Source organism: Aethalodelphis obliquidens, unplaced genomic scaffold (assembly GCF_003676395.1).
Source record: "Aethalodelphis obliquidens isolate GAN/ISIS:26980383/991018 unplaced genomic scaffold, ASM367639v1 scaffold28, whole genome shotgun sequence".
Lineage (NCBI taxonomy): Eukaryota > Metazoa > Chordata > Mammalia > Artiodactyla > Delphinidae > Aethalodelphis > Aethalodelphis obliquidens.
In genome coordinates, this window is record NW_020837972.1 from 1581325 (window position 1) to 1601408 (window position 20084).

The following is a 20084-nucleotide window of genomic DNA, read 5'->3' on the forward strand; positions in this document are numbered from 1 at the left end:
AATCCACTCATCTCATTCTCTTGCTTAAGTTTCTTCTATTATATCCATCAACTTTCAATCAAATTTGAGAACAGTGTGTGTACAATGCCTTTCACAACCAACCACACACTCACCTCCACCTTCATCTGCAACTACTACCCAGTTCCTTCTTACTCCTGTGCATTTGTATGTGCTGTTCACTTTGCTTGTACTGTGCTTTTCCCACTTCTTTTCCTGACTCTACCGAATTTATCCTTTAATACCCATCTCATGTGTCATCTCTTCAGGGAAGTCTTCCCTGGTAATCCCTATACCTCACCCCTGTTTGTAACTGTATGTTCCCTCCAGACTATGAATGGCTATATTTTTCATCTCCACTGTACTAAGTTTAGTGCCCAACTATATTAAGTACTCAATAAACATTTGTTGTATTAATGAATGAATGGACAAGTTGGACTAAATTACCTTCCAACTCTAAACATTTTTTATTTCTCTCCAAAATTTTTTCCCCAATTAGTCTCACATTTGAGTAGTTTCCAAGGACTATGACTGCAATATATTTTTACAATGCCTTTCTCAATACTGAAAAATAATCCTTAGTAATTGAACTACTAGAGATAGTGTGAATTCATAAAACAAACATTAAGGAATCACATTTGCTCCTTTTTCAGTTTTGAAAAACTTAAAGTTTTGTCTACCAGGATTTAACCAATTTGAAATAGGTAATGAGAGGGAGGGGCTATTGCCATGTAGCACATGGGATCCTTCAGTATACACCATATTCATAAAATCATACTCATGTAAAATCATTTTCAAGACTCCCTTGTACTCTTTTAAAAGGAAAATTTTCTTTACTATAGAAGAGGTGATAAGGTAATTTTGTATGAACAATCACTTGAACAAATGCCCACCTTTGGTCACGTATGCATTACCTTCTCTTCCCCTTAGTAAAAGATTTGACCATTTCTTCTTTTTTCTTTTTTAAAATATTTATTTATTTATTTGGCTCTGCCGGGCCTTAGTTGCAGCACGCGGGATCTTCGTTGCGGTGTGAGAGAACTTTTAATTGCGGCATGTGGGATCTAGTTCCCTGACCAGGGATCGAACCCGGTCCCCCTGCATTAGGAGCACGGAGTCTTAACCACTGGACCACCAGGGAAGTCCCAGATTCGGCCATTTATGTTTTACTGTTCACCTCTAGACATATGTGCCTTCGTAACAAAAGAGATTAATCTGCTTGTCAGTTGTACAGAGAGTAAAATACAGCTGTTTTATGTGAGAGAATATGTGTGAAAAGTGCTGAACAATCTGTAAAGTGTTATACAGATGTTAGCTAATGATGGTTAGTACCTTAATTTTTGTTCCTAGAACTTACTTCCACTTCACATCCTAATGCTGTCCATATATTTTACAAATGAGAAGATAATTAAGGGTGTGAATCTTGGAGAGAAGTCATTAAACTTGTAATAATAAATGATGAGACAGAACTAATAGTATGGAAAATTGAGAATTAGGCCACATTTCTCTTCAGTGTTATTCCTTTCAGAGAAACTCATCCCCCTGAGGTGCAGCTTTCTACCACCCAAGGCTTTTCTCCATCATCCACCCTCCCCACTTCTGTTCCGTCTCATCAGCAATACTTAGCTCTATCTGAATCCAAAAGCTACTGGGAGGGGAATAAATGTTGCTCCTCAACAAAACATCTCCATCTTTACTAAGGACCTTCTGAAGTAAATGTCCTTGTCCTTGCTATTTAACCCATTAGTATATCTAAAACTTGGAATTTCAGACTTGATAGGAAAATGCGGTGCTTTCCAGTCTTTTCCATACAGGGACACATAGATAATTATATTTGTATGACATACTGGGGTAAACAGATGAGAATATTTGTGTCTATATGTAAATAGCACAGGGGTTTCATCTACCCCAGTCCTGATCTGGCTATATTGAGGGTAGAAAGGGTTAATATCTTGGCATAGCAATTGAGAAACTTTGAATTAGTGGCTAGATAGAGCCTCATGGAGTTCTTCAATCAACACCACATAGACAGCCTCATTAATATAATTTCTACTGCTGTGCCACCCACCAAACCACCATTGCCTCCAAAGACCACCACCATCCCCACCACTAGGTACAATTTACTGTGTGTTTATTATGTGCCAGGCACGGGTAAAGCTTTGTATATAATTTAATAATCACAGCAACCATATGAAGTAGATATTATTAATTCCACTCTGCAGATGAGAATACTAATATTTAGGGAGGTTTATTATTCTGTCCAAAGTTAAATGACCAGTAATAGTCAGAGCTGGGGTTCCAAGCTAGATCTTTCTGCCTTAGGAATTAGAACTCTTAACCACTAAATTGCCTTTAGACCCTACTAATATCACCTATAGGAGAAGAAGGAAAGAAGCAAAGGAAGCCTCTTCTCCTACTGGCTTCATCTATGGATTTCAGAAATTTAGACAATTTTTACAGTCCCTTTTCATAATAGTGGTTTTTGTGAGATTGTTGGGGAAGTTACAAAGGAAGTATAAGACCTATCTCTGGCCTCAAGAAGCTTATGTTTACCTCAATCCTACATATTTCTCATGTTCATTAAACAATTAGATTCTACCTGTCAAAATCCATAGTGGCTCCTTCTTTTGTGTATTTGAATTTGAACTGGTATATCTCAGTCACTTTCTAGAAATAGCAAAGGGAATAGAGAAAGAAATTATTTTTAAAAAATCCAGAATCTTATCTGATAATAAGTAAGGAACACTTTCATTGTATACCTACTATACCTCCTACATACTTGTTTTATAGCATTACATTATTCAGGAGTAATATTTCCAGATATAAAGATAACACTTTTTCTCCTCCATGCTGAAAATGAGTTAGATGGCATAATCTCTTGTTACCATCTTAAAGCTGGAGAAGCTAAAGCACAGAGTCAAGTGTCTGACCCAGCTTAGGTAAATAACAGTGGAACTAGTTAAGAAACCATTCATTCATGATAAGGATATTTATTGAATGTCTACTTTGTGTCAGGCAGTGGAGTCACTATGGTGAACATGACAGAAAAGGTCCCTGTTTTTCTGGAAAACACAGACTGGTGGGAGAAATGGTCAATAAACAAGTAAACAAATAAAATAATTTCAGGTAGTAATAAGAGCTGTGAACAATATGAAGCAGATGCTGTGACAGAGTACAGAAGGGAGAGGTGGTGATTTGGTTTGGAAGGGCCAAGGAAGGCCTTACTAAAGAGGTGATGTTTGAGCTGAGCCTCATTGATGAGAGAGGTCAGCCATGTGCAGAGCTAGGGGAGAGCAGGGCACCCCAGCAGAAGAAACATCAATGCAAAGGCTCTACAGTAGGAAAGGAAGCCTCTTCTAGGATCACAGAGGAGGCCAAATGGCTGACGATGAGTGAGCAAGGGGGAGAGTGTAGGAGATGAGGTTGTAGAGAAAGTTGTGGGGCCTTGTTAACTAAGGGGTTTGGACTTTATTCCAAGTAAACCAGAAGTCCATTGAAGGGTTTTAAGCATGGGAGTGATCTGCATTTTTTAAGATCACCTTGGCTATTTTAAGAGCGCAGAGAAGTGGGAACCATGAGAACAATTAAGAGACTCCTGAAAAAAAAAAGAGAGAGAGAACGCAAGAGGGAAGAGATATGGGGATATATGTATATGTATAGCTGATTCACTTTGTTATAAAGCAGAAACTAACACACCATTGTAAAGCAATTATACTCCAATAAAGATGTTAAAAAAAAAAAAAGAGAGAGAGAGAGAGAATTCTGTAGTAATTCAGGGAAGACTAGAATGGCAACAGGAAAGCTAGAAAAAATCAGAAAGGAACCAGGGTCTATGGTATCACATGTTTTTTTATTTTTGTTCTTTTGATCCTGCACTAAAAACTAGACACCACTGCTGTCTGCTAACTGTAAATATGGACAAATATAAACAGATATAAATAAGCTAGAAATAAAGGACAGATTTCCTCATGAGAGATGTACTCCATTTAAAATAAGGTGATTGCCTAATAGTTGAAGCTAACAGTTGACCCAGATACATGTACAGTTGACTGTTGAACAACATGGGTTTGAACCATGCAGGCCCACTTACACGCAGATTTTTTTCCAATAGTAAATACTACAGTTGTACATGATTCATGGTTGTTGAATCTGAAAATGAGGAACCAAGGATACAGAGGAATCGTGTATATGGAGGACCTACCATAAATTATACATGGATTTTCCACTGCTTAGGGGTCACCACCCCTAACCCTTGTGTTGTTCAAGGGTCAACAGTAGTCTGTACACAGAGCCGGAGAAGGTGCTAAAGACAGGCAAGGGTATGAATTTAAGTCTGAACACAAAAAATACCCTTCATTCATCTATTTCAGTGTTTGTTCCTTGACAATGTGGGAATGGAATGTTAGACTGATCAGAAAAACTCACAATGTTCTTGTTACTTTTGTCTATTCTGAGATTTGGTATCCCATGAATTATAGGTGAGCAGGTCCTAGGGAAACTGGCTCATGGTGCTTATACTCTAAAAAGACTGACTTGTAATGGAGTTATTTTTAAGAGAAAAAGATTTTTTCTAGCAAGACAGTCTACTTGAGAAATCAAACCAAGTTCAGAATGTTGCTTTGTGAGTACGAGAGATATGTGAGAATAGAGGTACCTACAGCAACAGGTTCACTCCAGACAGGCTAGATACACAATATCCTCTCTTCCGTTGATGCGTTGATGCATTGATGCGGTATAGTTGCCCTGTCAAGTAAACAATGCCTGTTCTTCCTGACCGCCCATGTTTCTCAACCAGCTCTAGCTTTTTGATGCTCTGAGCTATCTATTATTTTTTTTAAATGTATCAAGAGTAGATCCTTTAGTGGCTGATAATTTTATTAACATTTTATTATTTGGTCCTTAGTGCAACTACTAATAAAAGAGTTATGTTTGTAATTGTTTTATAGAAGATGATAATCCTTAATAACTTCCATCCGAGTCTGATTGATCAAGGAAGGTATATTTACAGCAGGCACTAGTCTCTTCTTAACACCTCATAAAACATTCTCCTGCTTTTCAGATTAATGTGTTGCCTAATAAGTATCAGTCTTTAAACTGCTCACCAATGGTTTCTATTAATCATACTGAATGCATCCACATGGTCCAAAGCAACAGCAACATACACAGCTTTTCATTCTCCCTCCACACTCCAATCCATCGGCAAGACTTTTCAGGTCTATCTCCAAAGCACATCCCAAGTCCATCTGGTTCTCTTCACCTTCATTCTCTTCACCCTATCCAAGCCAACACCGTCTCTTTCCATCTGATCTGCTTGCTTCCGAACTACTTCTCCTCCTCCAAATTCATTCTCTGTTCTACAGCCAAAAAAAGTTTTGAAAATGCAAATCAGACCATGTCACTCCTTTGTTAATGGTTTCCCATTGCCCTTAGAATAAAATCCAGAATTTACCTTGGTCCATGGGCCTTACTCATCTGTCCCCTGCCTACCTCTCTGACCTTATCTCCTGCCTCTTTCCCTCCTACTCACTCAGCTCCAGGCTCAGGACACCCTCTTTGTCCATGAACACACAAGATGCCTTCCTGCCTTTGGGCCTTTACACAACTGTACTCTGGAAAATGTTGTCTCCAGTTGATGATAATAATCATGATATCTGGGCACTTCCCTAAATGCTCTACATCTATTCATTCTTACATAGCCACACTCAGAGTAGGTATTACATCATTATAGATGAAGCTAGTAAGTAGTAGAGCTGGGATTTGACTCCAGCGCCTGCAATGTTAACTACTGTGTTGTTCTGCAGTCACATGCTATTACCTCTCACAGGCCTGCATGGGGTGACTCTTCTTCAGTTTCAGCTCAAACAGTGGCCCCTCAGGGAGGCTTTCCAGGGACTGCCCTCCAATCTTTCTTCCTCCATTCCTACCTTAGCACTCTCCAGCATACCAACTTTTATTTTCTTCATAGCATTACGATCTATCTGAAACTGTTTTGCTAATTTTTGTTTACTTGTTTATTGTTTATCCTCCCTCATAAGAACGTAAGCTTCCAGACAGCAGGGACCTTGTCTACCCATTAACTCCTGTGTTTCAGGCACATAAGGGGAACCCAATTAATACTTGCTGAATGAATAAATATTCAGCCAGGATAGAGTTCACATTCAATTAGGATTTCATCCTACAGGATTTTTTAAAAACAAAGTATCTAAAAGTATATTGTGGCTAGAAGCAGGGACCATCTATAGTTCAGTTCCTGAAGCAGTCTATTAAAAGTGGTGTTGACCACCTCTAACAGGCAAAAAGAAAAACCGATGGTGAAATAGTAGGATTTGAATCCTCACAATATTCAAATATAGTAATTCTTTATGGGTCTATCATGCATTAAACTGTGTAAAAATTTCCTTAACATATTTACATTTTGGCTTACACATCTTATTAATACCCTGCACCCATTCTGTAGTGTGTATCTGCAGAAAAGACACACTAGCCCTCTTCACTACTTTAGTTACTTTCGTCAGTTCATCTCTTTCTTAAGATGGAGCAACCAGAACAAAGCCTCAAGTGCAGAAGCTGTGTTTGTGCAATGCCCAAAACTCTGTTGGTCTCTGGACTGGATAAGCAAACTTATTTAAGGCAGAGGTTCTCAACTGGTGTACCATGACAGACTCTTCACAAGAGTGCTGCAAATTTTAGTCCATGTGTAAAATGCATTTTTGCTTCAGGTAAATATTAATGTTGTTACTGTTTGTGCAGTTTTGCTTAGGGGACAATATATACTTCTACCAGTATGAGTCAAGAAACATGGTACCATATCAGATAAATGCCAAAGAAAGACTTTATGTGAGAATGCTGTTTTGCGAGTACATAGAAGAAAGAGATCAAAGAGGTAAATAGTTCTATCAGTGACTTGGTGCTAAAGAGCAACCATAAAACAGTGTAACCCCATGGATACTTTCAGGCACTATGAACATTGCTGTGCCATAGTTATACCATAATTATTGCTGACACATTTGGTGTCCTTTTAAGTCTTTTAATACCCTTAAACATGCCACCAAATTTTCTAGTAATCAAGAGTGTGCCATGAACACAGAGGTTAGGGATCACTGCTATAGGAAATAATATGTAAGAGTTCAAAATATTTTTTTCTGGGTCATAAATGATAGCTCAGAACTTATATAATAAGCTTTTGCTTTCTAACTTTATTATTACGTACATTGCCTGCATCAAAACTCATTTAACAGTTTTCTTCCCACTCTGTAATATTTTTCTGTAGATAGCCCAATTTCCTCAGCATTTCACTACCTCAAAACCATTAGTTTCAGATGAGTTTTACATGCATAAGAAAACATAATTTATTGCACTAAGGAAATGACCAATTTATTAACAATTTATCAGGAGATCTTACTTTGGGAAACCTCCCCTCAAACCTACTGAAAACAAAAAAAATTGAAACTAAACTAGAGACAAAGATAAAAATAGGTTTAGCTTGGGCATTGAGGAATTGTTACCCACCTCATGCACCAGTTTTCTTCTGCCTTGCTCAAACAGCTGTTTATAATCTTGCCAAAGAAGAAAGGATATTAAAGGCTAAAAAACACTTAACTTAGTTGTGAAGGTTACCAGTTAGGCTAAATCCATAGGTTTAGGGAAGGAAAATTGAAAGCAAGCAAAAGGGAAAGGGAAGAGGAAAGAAAGCTGGGAGGAAAATAGAGGATAGAATAAGAAGAAAGAACGAAGGGCTTCTCCCTCCATTTGTGCCACTGCCACAGCTGTCATTCAAAGTAGCACAAGTTACTATTACGTATCCAGGACTATGAATTCACACTGGGAGATCGAAAAGAAGATAAGATTTGTCCTCAGGAATCACAATCTGGTTAGGGAGATAAAGTAATCTTTATGAATTAATTAAGAGTGTTAAATTGTGAGGTCCTGCTGGAGAAAGGAATTTAGAGAAAGGAGAAATTAGTGTGAACAAAACAGCCAAAGAGGCTTTCATGAAAGCTTTAAACATAAGTTGGTGTTGAGGATAAGTAGGATTCAATAAGCAGAGGGGAGAAATTTAGAGAGAGAAGTAAAGAGGTAAAGCTTAAAAAATCTATGAAAATGTCAGAAGGGAGAGAATTAAGTTAGCCATAAAAAAAGAAGTTTAGCATTATGCCACAAAGGTCAGAAATAGAAAGGATTCAGCATCATTTAAAATAAAAATAAAAGGTAGTTTTCATACAGATTCTTACTGTTAACGTGTTAGGGAATACGCTCAGTTCTACTCAATGTTTTTTTCCCAATACCCTTAGGTAGTTTTTTAAATCTCATAATAAAGAATTGGTGACATTTATAATAAAACACACTGAAAAAGCTCACTACAAGTTGCTTTGTTCATATGGTAGTCTAGTGATATAATTTATAGCCTCAACTCAGGTAAACATATTTAAATATAATATACTGCCCATCTCTTTATGTGTTCTTACCTCAGGTTCCTTCGGATTTGTGTAAAGCTATTTAAGGAAAAATAAACAGCATTTAATTTCTGAAACTAGATTACTCCCCACAGAATATATTTTCTATGTGAAGAGTTCAATTTGTGCTATATTAATTGAGTACTGAAATATATATATATATATGTATCTTGAGATATATATTTCAAGCTAGAGATAGAATAAGCTCTTATTTTGTGAACATAGAGAGTCTTTAGAGCATTCTGTGAACCCTGATTATAAGGAAATTGATAACCAGATATTTATGATTACTGCGACTGCACTACAGTCACAGTAATTTGTTATGGTTTAAAAATTTTAAAATAACTCATATATCTAAGACTCTCAATAGTATCTTTTCAGGCTTCCCTGGTGGTGCAGTGGTTGAGAGTCCACCTGACGATGCAGGGGACACGGGTTCGTGTCCCGGTCGGGGAGGATCCCACATGCCGCGGGGCGGCTAGGCCCGTGAGCCATGGCCGCTGAGCCTGTGCGTCCGGAGCCTGTGTTCCGCAACGGGGGAGGCCGCGGCGGTGAGAGGCCCGCGTACCGCAAAAAAAAAAAAAAAAAAAAGTATCTTCTCATTTTCCTTCTATTCTTAACTACATATACCGTGTTATATACCAGGAAGTATACAAAGCTTCAAAAAAGTCTGTAAAACTTCAAAAACAAAGAGCTTTGAGTCTGTAAATTAACTCAGAAAATGAAATTCTAATAGCCAGTAGATGAAGCAGATAGTATAGCCTATATATTTCCTCATGTATTATAATATGCCAAAGAAATATGTAGATTGTGATCTTTTATTAAAACTTCTGATAGAGTTTTTTTTTTTCTTCCAAAATGCATAGGACAGACAATGCAATTCAGGGAGGATGGGGGAGAGTACTGTTTTACTATTTCACTTGCCAAAAGACAATGAAGCAGAGACAGAGGCTTGGTCTTTAAATGTGCACTTACTGTAAGTACTGCCATGTGTAGCTTCAAGAGAAAAGAAAACTATTGTTACTATACACTTGCACCTATATTATTATTATTTTCAATAAAGTCTAATTAAAATATGACTTTCAAATTAAAAGATCTGGGTAGGAAAAAAATACTATTCAGAAGGTCAGAGAAATGGATACTAATTTTTCATCCATTCATGTGAGTCTCTATTACATACCCAAGGTCCTGCTGGGGAGGGGAGAGATGGAAAAAAAAAAGAAGAAGAAGATAACTATCCTTAGTCTCTATAAGTTACGTTCTAGTTTGGGAGGCAAAAGATATACAAAATAATTCATTATTACTAAAAGTTAATTATGCCATAAGCATCTCTAAAACAGTTTGTGTTTTGAAAGTAATCTAAAATAAAAAATTTTAAGTCTGATATAAGTCTACAAAATCTCTGCCCTCCCTACAACTACATTACTATAAACAGATTCTGCTTGGAAGAATAATGGAATATATAGATACAGAGATAGAGATATAAGCAAGCCTATTAAAAACTAGGATACAAATGAGAAAATTTCAGGACCATAATTTTGTATCAAATTATTCACCTATTTCACCCAAAAGACTAAAACTTTAGTGACACTGTGTGGCCGTTTTGGTTACTGCATACAATTGATTTTCAGACTACACAGTAAAACTCTAATTTATATTAATTATTTAATTAATAGTTCATTCATTCATTCAAAAATAGAAATGGCCCCTGATCTCAGGGAACATGCAGACCAGCAGGAGAGAACAAAAAAAGCACACAGATAGGTACATCATTACAATTGTGTTAATTGCTATGAAGTAGCGGCACTGAGTGCTTGTGACCATTAAACAGATGGACAGTCTAGGCTGGGAGAGGGGTGGCGGTGGGGGGGGGTGGTTGTCAGGGAAGGCCTCCCCGTGGAAGTAAATATTTAGGCTGGGACCTGAAGGATAAATTGGAATTAGCCAGATAAAGGGTGTGGGGTAGGGAAGAAAATTTTGCAGGCAAAAGTAACAATATGTACAAGGGTAAAAGGCACTTGGCATGTTCTCGAATGCTTGTGTGCTTGAACATGGTGAGCAATGGTGAGAGTGATGCCTTGGAAAGTATGGTCCCTAGACCAGCAGTCTCAGCATCACTTGGAATTTGTCTGAAATGAAAATTCTTACACCAGAAATTTTGGGGTGGAACCTGGCAATGTGTGTTTTAACAGGCCCTCCAGGTGATTCTGATGCAAGCTAATGTTTGAAAACTACTGCTTTAGATTATTAACTCATTTAATTCTCAAACAACCCTAAGAGGTTCGTTCTATTATTATTGTAAAGAAACTAAGTTACCAAGAGGTAGGTTATGTGCCAAGATCACACTGGTATTAAGTGGCAGAACTAGGATTCACTTCAGACTTACTTCTTCTAAACCTTGAGCTCTTAACTATATTTCACTGCCCCTCAAAGATGGGCACTCAAGAAATGTTGCTAAATGAATGGACAAAGGAGAATGAATGAGTGCTGTTCGGTGTACTGGTAAGGACCTTCTTCCCCTCTCAACCTGTCTAAATACTAAGGGCCTTCAAAGTCATTTTCTCCCAAAGATTTCCCTCATGTCCCTCACTGGATATAACCCCTCCTTTTCCATACTTCCTTTGCACATGATCAATATCTTGCCTTTGGTATGCATCACTTTCTAATGAAATATCAAACTGATATGAAAAAATCAAAATTTAACAGCCCAACATGGCACAGGTACTGACCAATCAGAAAAGATGCCAACTTAGCCCTGGTGCTGGGTTCCTGGAAGCTCCCCCCGGGCCAGGTGTCAACCCTTTAGTTGCTAGATTGTGGAACAGTCTAGGGACATCCCAGAAGAGACACTGGTGGGGTGAAGGGGCGGACATGGTGGGAGTCATTTGGGATCTCAGAGAAGCAACCATTTACCACTGGATATAGAGTACTTCAACATTTTAACAACAGGTACAGCTATGCCAGTGTGCAATAGCTGATCATCAGCCGTGCATATGATGTCATCTGTCTTCTGCCATGGACTATAAGCTCTTTGTGTGCACAATCTCATATCTGTTTTATCTTTGTATCCCTCAACCCCCCCAGTCAGTGTTGAATAAATCATAAGTAATAACTATTCAGTGAAAAAGGAAATATATCAGTGCAACTAAATAATCCAATGTAAGGCTTACTCACCTTAAGGTTTTTTAAAGGAATAGGAATTGAGAAGTAAAAAGAAGACAGAGATGGGGAAAGGAGAAAGCAGTGGTGGAAAGTTCATTTATATATTATCTCTTCAACTAGGACTAGAGCCTCTAATTTTTACACGCTTCATAGCTGTCTTGGGCAGCAAGAAAAATCTAATGCACTTAAAATTCAAGCTGCATTTAAAAAAATTCAAGCTACAATACTAGCTATTTTGAGGGAACAGGTTATATACATGTGCCAAACATAGTTAACAAAATAACTAACATAGAATAAAAACCGATTATTCAAGTCCATTTTTTACTCTCATATCTGCAAATTGAATCGCCACTATTTTGAACATGTTCAATGTGCTAAATGCCAGATTCTTGTCTGCCCTTTCCCACATCCTGTGGATCTCTTCCAGTGACTTCAGAGGAAATTCTGTGGTCAAAAGATATGAGTATGTAAAAGAGAAAAATGAGGGTTTCATTTCTAATTGATGTAAATGAGACATCAACAGGACAACAAAGACACAAAATAAAAAGAAACTGGTTCATGAATGCAAATGTAGGAACTGGTATACTGTTAAAACACAACAACAAAATAAAGGCTAAATTTTTCTTTTAAAGGGATAAAGGATGAGTCTTTGATCCTGGTGTAAATTTAAAAACATTCTTACGTATCTCTTTTCCAAAGCATCAAAACAACCTCGAATCCTGTCAAGAAATAAATGTTTGGTGTCAATTTGGACCAGATGCAAAGCCAGAAAGAATCCCAAGTACAAAACTGATTTGTTTCTTGCTTTGAAATACATTAAATTGATAACCATTTCACCTTTCCCATTTAATCATTTTTTAGAAATTCCTATATCTTTTAATATGTTGATAGTACTTTATAAATAATATGTAAGCAATTTTGAGGTAGGGAATCACATCTTATTTTTCTTTTGGCCTCCCATAATGTTTAGGACACTGACATGCACATGATGAGTAATCAAATTTTGACTGATATTTTTCTTTCTTATATAAAGTCCACTTTCTTCAAAAACAAAACTAAATCAGTATCTTAAAATAATATTGAATAATTGTTACATATTTCTAGGAAATTAAAAAAAAAAGAAGATGAAAAGAAAGAAAGGAAGAAGGCAATAGTTTTAAGGAAATGATCTTACCAAATAAAGTCTTATGGGTAATTTCAGCTATGATAAAAATAATGTTGTTCAACTTTGGTGGAATTTCAATTACTTACCACCTGATAATATGCAGTGACCCAGGACATTTTTTATCTTCTCGGAGGATTTTTAAACTGAGGTCTACAAAAATAGAAACAGTCTGTTGCACTAAAATTGTCCATACTAAATAAGGGTATTTCCTTTCATGATTTTATTTTTATAACTTACTTAGTTTATAGCTTATAAAAACATTTTGAATCACAAAATATCTAATTTAAAAATAAATCCTATGTTGATAATTGACTTAGTTCCCATTTTTATTATAGATTAGCAGTCTTCCCTTCTACAATGTAGCACAACTGATTTGGTTGCAAAATCAATTTGTGTCACTTCTTTGCTTCTGCTGAATTCTAAGTTATCATAAGGTAGTACTGAGACCATCTCCATCAACCAATTTAAAACGTACACCTCAGTCTCAAATCACTTCTCTGGTATTTCTCTCTCTCTCAATGAAAGAAAAAAAGGATGAAAAATGTTTCCATGGATTATTCTCAAATATTAATTTCCATCTGAAATTCGACTACCTTACTATAGGAAGGAAGAATAAGAAAATCACATTAAAAGTTTTGGTTTAGATCAGTCTAAAATCAATTACTGATTCACGTATGACTTTATATAAATCACTTCACCTTTTCAGATTGTTTTCCTATCCTAAAATTGATGTTACCTCTATTGCTATTGAGAGATATGAAAATTATTCCATATTGGTATAACATTTAGAGATTGCCAAAAAGAGAGCAACTTAGGAGTACTGGGCATTTTTATGATATATGCTACTTTAAGTACAAACACTGGGAGGGAGATATATAACTTCCATTAAAACTGTCACAAAAAATAAAGCTATAAACAATGGTATTGCCCTCCATGCACAGGTTAGTGATTGGCACACAGTAAGCGCTTAATTACTCCAAATACGTCTTTTTCCAATTCTATATTCCAAACAAGAGGAGAAACTGCAACTATATGCTACATATAAACATTTTCACTATTACAGATTTATATCCTATAGACCAAAAGAGGACATAACACAAATGAGGCTGTCACAGTTGCAAATATAATGCCTTTGTGTTTATAGCACACATGCATTTCATTGATGCTCATGTAGAGAATCAAATGTTTAAGAAAATTAAATTGGAATGAGGCCCAAGTATATCATTAAATACAGATGTGAGAAATTTAAAGTAAAGTTAGATTTTGAAAAATAACATCTTACAAGGAAACTTGTAGCCCTCTATATTTATTTTCCAAATGATACTTTCCCACTTTCATGACAAATCAGCAAAATTTTCTGAATTGTTATCACAATCCATCTTTTTAAACAAAAAGATTTTTGAAAAATTGAAGAGTCCTAGGTACATTCTTTTTAATACAAGAGAAGGAAAGGAGACAGAAACAGCTTGTAATACAAGGAAATGAGATCATGAGTTTAAGGACATAAGAAATAAAAGGAAGAAAAGTAGAAAAGACAGAAAATTAAGAAAAAACCAGAGCTGATTAGAATAATAATTGTCTACATATCCATGTTAATCAACAAATGGGTTTGGCATGGGTATGCATATTTTCCACATATTTGTATATGTTAACAGAAAGAATTAAACTTCTCAATTAAAATTCCTCAAGGCCAAAGTCTACCTCAAAGAAAAAAATTCAGTTGAGACACAAAATAGTGCAAATGTACAGCCCCCAAGTAGATTTCGATCTGGTTGCTGCTTTTGTAGGTACAGTTTAGAATTACTGGGCTTGTCCATACGTATTTCTTTTCTTTTCATTCCGTGATTTGGTATTAGCCAGGAACTAATGGTTCCTATAAGTAAAACCACTAAACATAGTGAAATTAAAATGGAAAATGAATTAGCAAATTGATCTTAAAGAACCCATGACTTGGAATTAGCACACTCTGTGAGAAAGTAAAGTTTTACTCCTGCCAAATAGAGGAAAAGGGCTCCACCAGCCAAAGTAACCATTTAGTTAAACTTTACCATCCAAATGGCTTTCTTCGTAAGAGCTCTCTGGAAACAGGCCCCTTAGATATGTTACACATGAGATAGAAGTAGCAAAAAGTTTCTTCACCATTATCAATGACTCATGCTCCTTAGTTATTTGACATGGGAAAACTGTTTGCTGGGAGGGGGGGAAAATGAAAAAGATTAGTATTCTTTAATATATTCAGCCCATCATGCCATTATCACAGTAAAATGGAAAGATTTTTCAAGACCTCAAATCTGATACCTTTATAGATAATCAAAAGGAAACTGGGCTTTGAATATTGCGTCAGATTAGATCTTCACTGGCAAGGCAAAGAAGAAAGGCAGAGACGGTTAACCAAGTAATTCAAGACTGACATAATTTATTTTACAATGACCCATGGATTTAAGCAAAATGGGGAGTTTTACTATGGTTATATAATCTTCCCTTTCATACACTCCTCAGAACCCACTGCAATCTGTCTTCCACCCGCTCTGTTCTATACTATTCTCTCCAAAGTCACCAAGTACATCCTATCATTGACCTCATCTTGGTCCTCGTACTATGTAAACTCCTCTGCAGTGCTTAACACTTTTGCCTACACTCTCCTCTCTCTCAGTTGCCATAACATCCTCAAACTCAGTTTATCTCTATCACCCTGACTGAAACCTGATCCCAAGTTTCATTCTCAGACGAATGGATCAGCATCCACTCCAATCATCCAAGCTAGAAGTACAGTCATCTTCGGCTTCTCTCTCTCCTCCATTCCCCATATCCAATCACAAAGTCCTATTAATCCTCTCTAGGAGAGTTCTCAAATCTGTTTTCTCCTTTCTCTTCTCACTGCCACTGCCTTGGCTCAGGACATGGTCACTTCTCCCCTTTACTACTGTAGTTGCCTCTGACCTCCCTGCTAACAGTTCCTTTCATTCAATCTGTCCTTCATACTGCCGACATTATTAACTTTAAAGAATACAAATCTTATCATGACACTCCCAGTGTTCATACAGGATAGAGTTCAAGTGTAGCGTTTGAGAACTGTCAAAATCTTATCTTTGCCTAGCTTTCCTGTCTCATCTCCCACCCCTCCCTTCTGCCCCTCCTCCCTTATCCCCTCCTATGCACCCTACTCCCTAGCCATGTGGAACTACTATTCATCTACTATTCTACTACCATGTATTTCCACATCTTTGTGCTTTGCTTAAGCAAAAGTTCTGCAGTATAAGTGACTCTCACAGATAAAGCTGAGTGCAAAGAAACCTGATACAATTGAGTACTAAAGTATGATTTCATTTATATAAAGTACAAAAGCAGGTGAAACTAATCTATGATATTAGAAGTCAGAATGGTAAATCTCTGATTACCTCATGCAAATTCAGAGGTCTTTTTTTACTATACTGCACAGTTTCAACTGTTGAAGTTTTAATAATTCTGTCACTTAGAGGCAGGTACTACCCACAAATATGCATTTAGATGAAAGAGAACGCCCCAAAATCTTTATCTATATCTGGTTCTAGAATGTCTTCAGGACATTCTAGACATGATTTTGCAATGTAAGCTTGCTTCCTCTTTGGTACACTACATAGCGAAAATGAATTATCAGTTCATCATTTTGTCAAACCATATTATATTCAGTTGTTAAAAAGATACATAAAATTATTCTTGCATGTATGATAGGAACTTTGGGGACAAATTATTATGGATCTTAAAAGTCAGGCTAAGGGCTTCCCTGGTGGCGCAGTGGTTGAGAGTCCGCCTGCCGATGCAGGGGACACGGGTTCGTGCCCTGGTCCGGGAAGATCCCACATGCCGCGGAGCGGCTGGACCCGTGAGCCGTGGCCGCTGAGCCTGTGTGTCCGGAGCCTGTGCTCCGTAACGGGAGAGGCCACAGCAGTGAGAGGCCTGTGTACCACAAAAAAAAAAAAAAAAAAAAAAGTCAGGCTAAGGAATTTATGCTTTATTCTGTAACCAGTGGAAAAGCAGCAGGTTTGATTAGGAGAGTGAGCAGAATAATTGTTTTACGAATATTAAGCTATAGCAGAAGTAGGAAAGATTAACGTTGAAGGAGAATATGTAATATGCATGTGTGTCTATGTGTATGTGTGTAAAATTTTACAGAAAATTGCTTTTGGTACCCATAGATCCTGAGAAATTAAGGTTCTGTGGGGGTAATTGGGTAATAGCCGGCATGGCATACATGTATAATAACTTATTGAAAACATGCCAAAATTTAGAGGCAATACTTGAGTAATAACCACTTGTTAAATTAAATAACCTAAAAATATAAAGATGTTTACTTTAAATATAGAATCTAAAAGGCCATTTGTAATAATGAAGATCAATGATTGGAAAAGCCCTCTAGAATTGTTACTTTTCTATACTCCAGGGATTTTTTTCTCAGCTCAGTTGATCTAATACTTTAGGGGTTATCATTCACGTTTTTATAAATGTCTAATACATGAAAATACTGTGGCTTGATAATAGAAAACACTATTATAAATTATTTTAATAAGAAATTGTGCTAATGATATAAGTAATGTTTGACAGCTCAGCTGTCAAGCTACATGACCTACGGCAAGTTACTTTACTTCTCTGAGCTTCAGTTTTCCCCTTATTTCAAGGTTTAAGTGAAATAATAATATAAAGCCCTTGGCACAGTGCCCAGCACATGGTAAGTGCTGAATAAATGTTAGCTTCTATAGTTATTATTATTGTTGTTTTAAGTATTAAATAGCAAAATCATACAGTCACTTAAAATTTACTGGGAGAAGTAGCTCATGCAGTTCAAACTACAAAGATCTGTTTATATCAAAAGGTCAATTTGTTAATTTACAGTAAGAAAAATAACTGCCAAGCTGATTGCAATTCATATACCCAGCTCAGCATTTTCACCCCAGGAAGGGTTTCCTAAGTGGAAACGCAATGAGATCAGAAGTTGGCTTGGTGAGTATATTGAATTTGAGCCAGAAAGATGACTGCTTTCTCTCTGCCCTAATTCTCTTTCAACTTCAGTCTTCCCTGCCTCTGTTACAGCTTAATATTCCTAAAACATTATTTTACTCACTGTCCTGGTGAAACCACTGACTTTCCATTGATTACAGAATAAAGCATAAATTCCTTAGCCTGGCTTTTAAGATCCACATTAATTTGTCCCCAAAGTTCCTATTCAATTTTATTTCCTACTTCTGTCCAACATGATGACACTCCACTACAGTAAGGATGGATTCTTTGTTATTCTCTGAAACATGCCATGCTCATTTCTTACTCTGAGCCAAGGCATATGCTAGTTTTTCCTCATGGAATTCTCTCCTCTCTCCTCTCTCCTAATCCTTTTCATTAATTAAGGTCCACCTTAAGTCCTATCTCCTTCGTGAGGAATATACAAACCATTCCAGTCTATATAAAATCTCTGAATTCCTATAATTGTATTGCTTTACTCTTTTCACATATATTTAATGCATATACTGCTTTGTATATTGACTTACCTCCTGTAAATCTTATTTCCCTAACCAGATTATAAACTTCTAGAATGTGAAGATTCTTTTTTTTTTAATTCTCTCAGAGAATAACACAGCATTACATATATATTATATAATATTAAGCTCTCAATGAATCAATGAATGTTCATTAATGAATGTCATGGGACAAGATAAATTTGCCCAGGTGAACCCAGCAAGGTTGCCTGGCCCTGGCATGCTTCCCCAGGGCCCCAGGATCCTAGTTTCTCTAAGTGCTCTCTCCTCCAGTTATTATAATTACATCATAGTGTGCATTAGAAGTGTCCTAATTGTGTCAGGAAGTGAATGTCTAACAAAGAGCCATTCTCTTTAAACATCTTTTTTTGTTTCTGATTTCTTTTCCTCTACAAAGTCTAAATATATAAACATGAAACAAGCACCCAATAAGTTACTTTGTAGAAATCTATTGATTTCCTGAACATCCTCAGTCCATTAGCTAGTTAAAATGTAGACATAGTCTGCCAGAATATTATGTGCCGATTAACTGATAAAACTGCTGTTTAAAAAAACACCAAAGATTAAAGTCATGATTCTGAACTAACTCACTAAATAGTCATTGATTTTCTTTTAATTCTTAATAAATACCTTAGGTGCCTTGTGAATTCTGATAGAATGAGAGAGCTGAGCAGTGGCCATTATAGCAATCTATCAAGGATTCTTTTAACAAGTCTAACCTGTAAAAAAAAAAAAAAAATTAGAGACCTTGCCTAATGTAATCCTTATTGTGAATTTTCCGAAGAACTATATAATTAGCATTTGATTGTATTCTTTTGAAAATTAGTTTAATAAACATTTTTATCTCCACTACCAATTTTCTATAAAGTAAGATCTCTGGATTAGTTTTTCCAACCACCCGATAAAAATTTAAGTTGACTTACTTGTTCCCAAATACATTTGGAGGGGAAAAATAAATTGTAAATCCCCTAAAGATTCAACAGTATATTTTACTCATCCTTGTTATTCCCTCAGAGTGTAACAGTGCTCTCTATATAACAGGGGCTCAAAAATACTTCTTGAATTAACTTCATGTATAACTGATTTTCAAAGTAAACTCAAAAGTTAAAGTTTACACTTCATACTCATTAGGATGGCTATTCAAAAAAGTGGAAAATAACAAGTGGAGGTGAAGATGTGAAAAATCAGAATCCTTGTACACTGCTGGTAGGAATGTAAAATGGTGCAGCTGCTGTGGAAAACAGTATGGCAGTTCTTCAAAAAGTTCAATAGATTTACCATATTACCCAGCAATTCCACTTCTAGGTCTAAACTCAAAAGAATTGAAAGGAGGGATTCAAACAGATTACACACCAATGTTCACAGCAATATTATTTACAATAGCCAAAAGGTGGAAACAACCCAAATGTCCAACAACAGTTGAATGGATTTTTAAAATGTGGTATATACAATGGAATATTATTCAGCCTTAGAAAGGAATGAAATTCTGATACATGTTGCAACATGGATAAACTTGAAAACATTATGTTAAGTGAAATAAACCAGACACAAAAGGACACATATTGCACGATTCCACTTATATGAGGTAGAGATACCTAAAGTAGTCAAATTCATAGCAACAGAGAATAGAATAGAAGTCACCAGGGGCTGGAAGGTAGAAAGAATGGGGAGTTCAATGAGTACAGAGTTTCTGTTCAGGATGATGAAAAATTTTTAGAAATGGGTAGTGGTGATGGTTGTACAACACTGTGAATGCACTTAGTGCCACTGAATTATACACTTAAGAATGGCTGAGATGAT

At 36.4% G+C, this 20084-nt stretch overlaps 1 protein-coding gene across 1 annotated transcript in view; it reads right to left on the reverse strand.

The window, feature by feature from the left end:
- HORMAD2 (HORMA domain containing 2) overlaps positions 1–19508 on the reverse strand; it is a 69255-nt gene extending 49747 nt beyond the window's left edge. Inside the window, 7 exon segments of the mRNA XM_027124346.1 lie at positions 2597–2664; positions 8463–8489; positions 9426–9446; positions 12295–12331; positions 12864–12927; positions 14826–14967; positions 18915–19508. Coding sequence (XP_026980147.1) covers positions 2597–2664; positions 8463–8489; positions 9426–9446; positions 12295–12331; positions 12864–12927; positions 14826–14967; positions 18915–18965 — 410 coding nt within the window. The 5' untranslated portion in view covers positions 18966–19508.
- Positions 19509–20084: the final 576 nt, after the last annotated feature.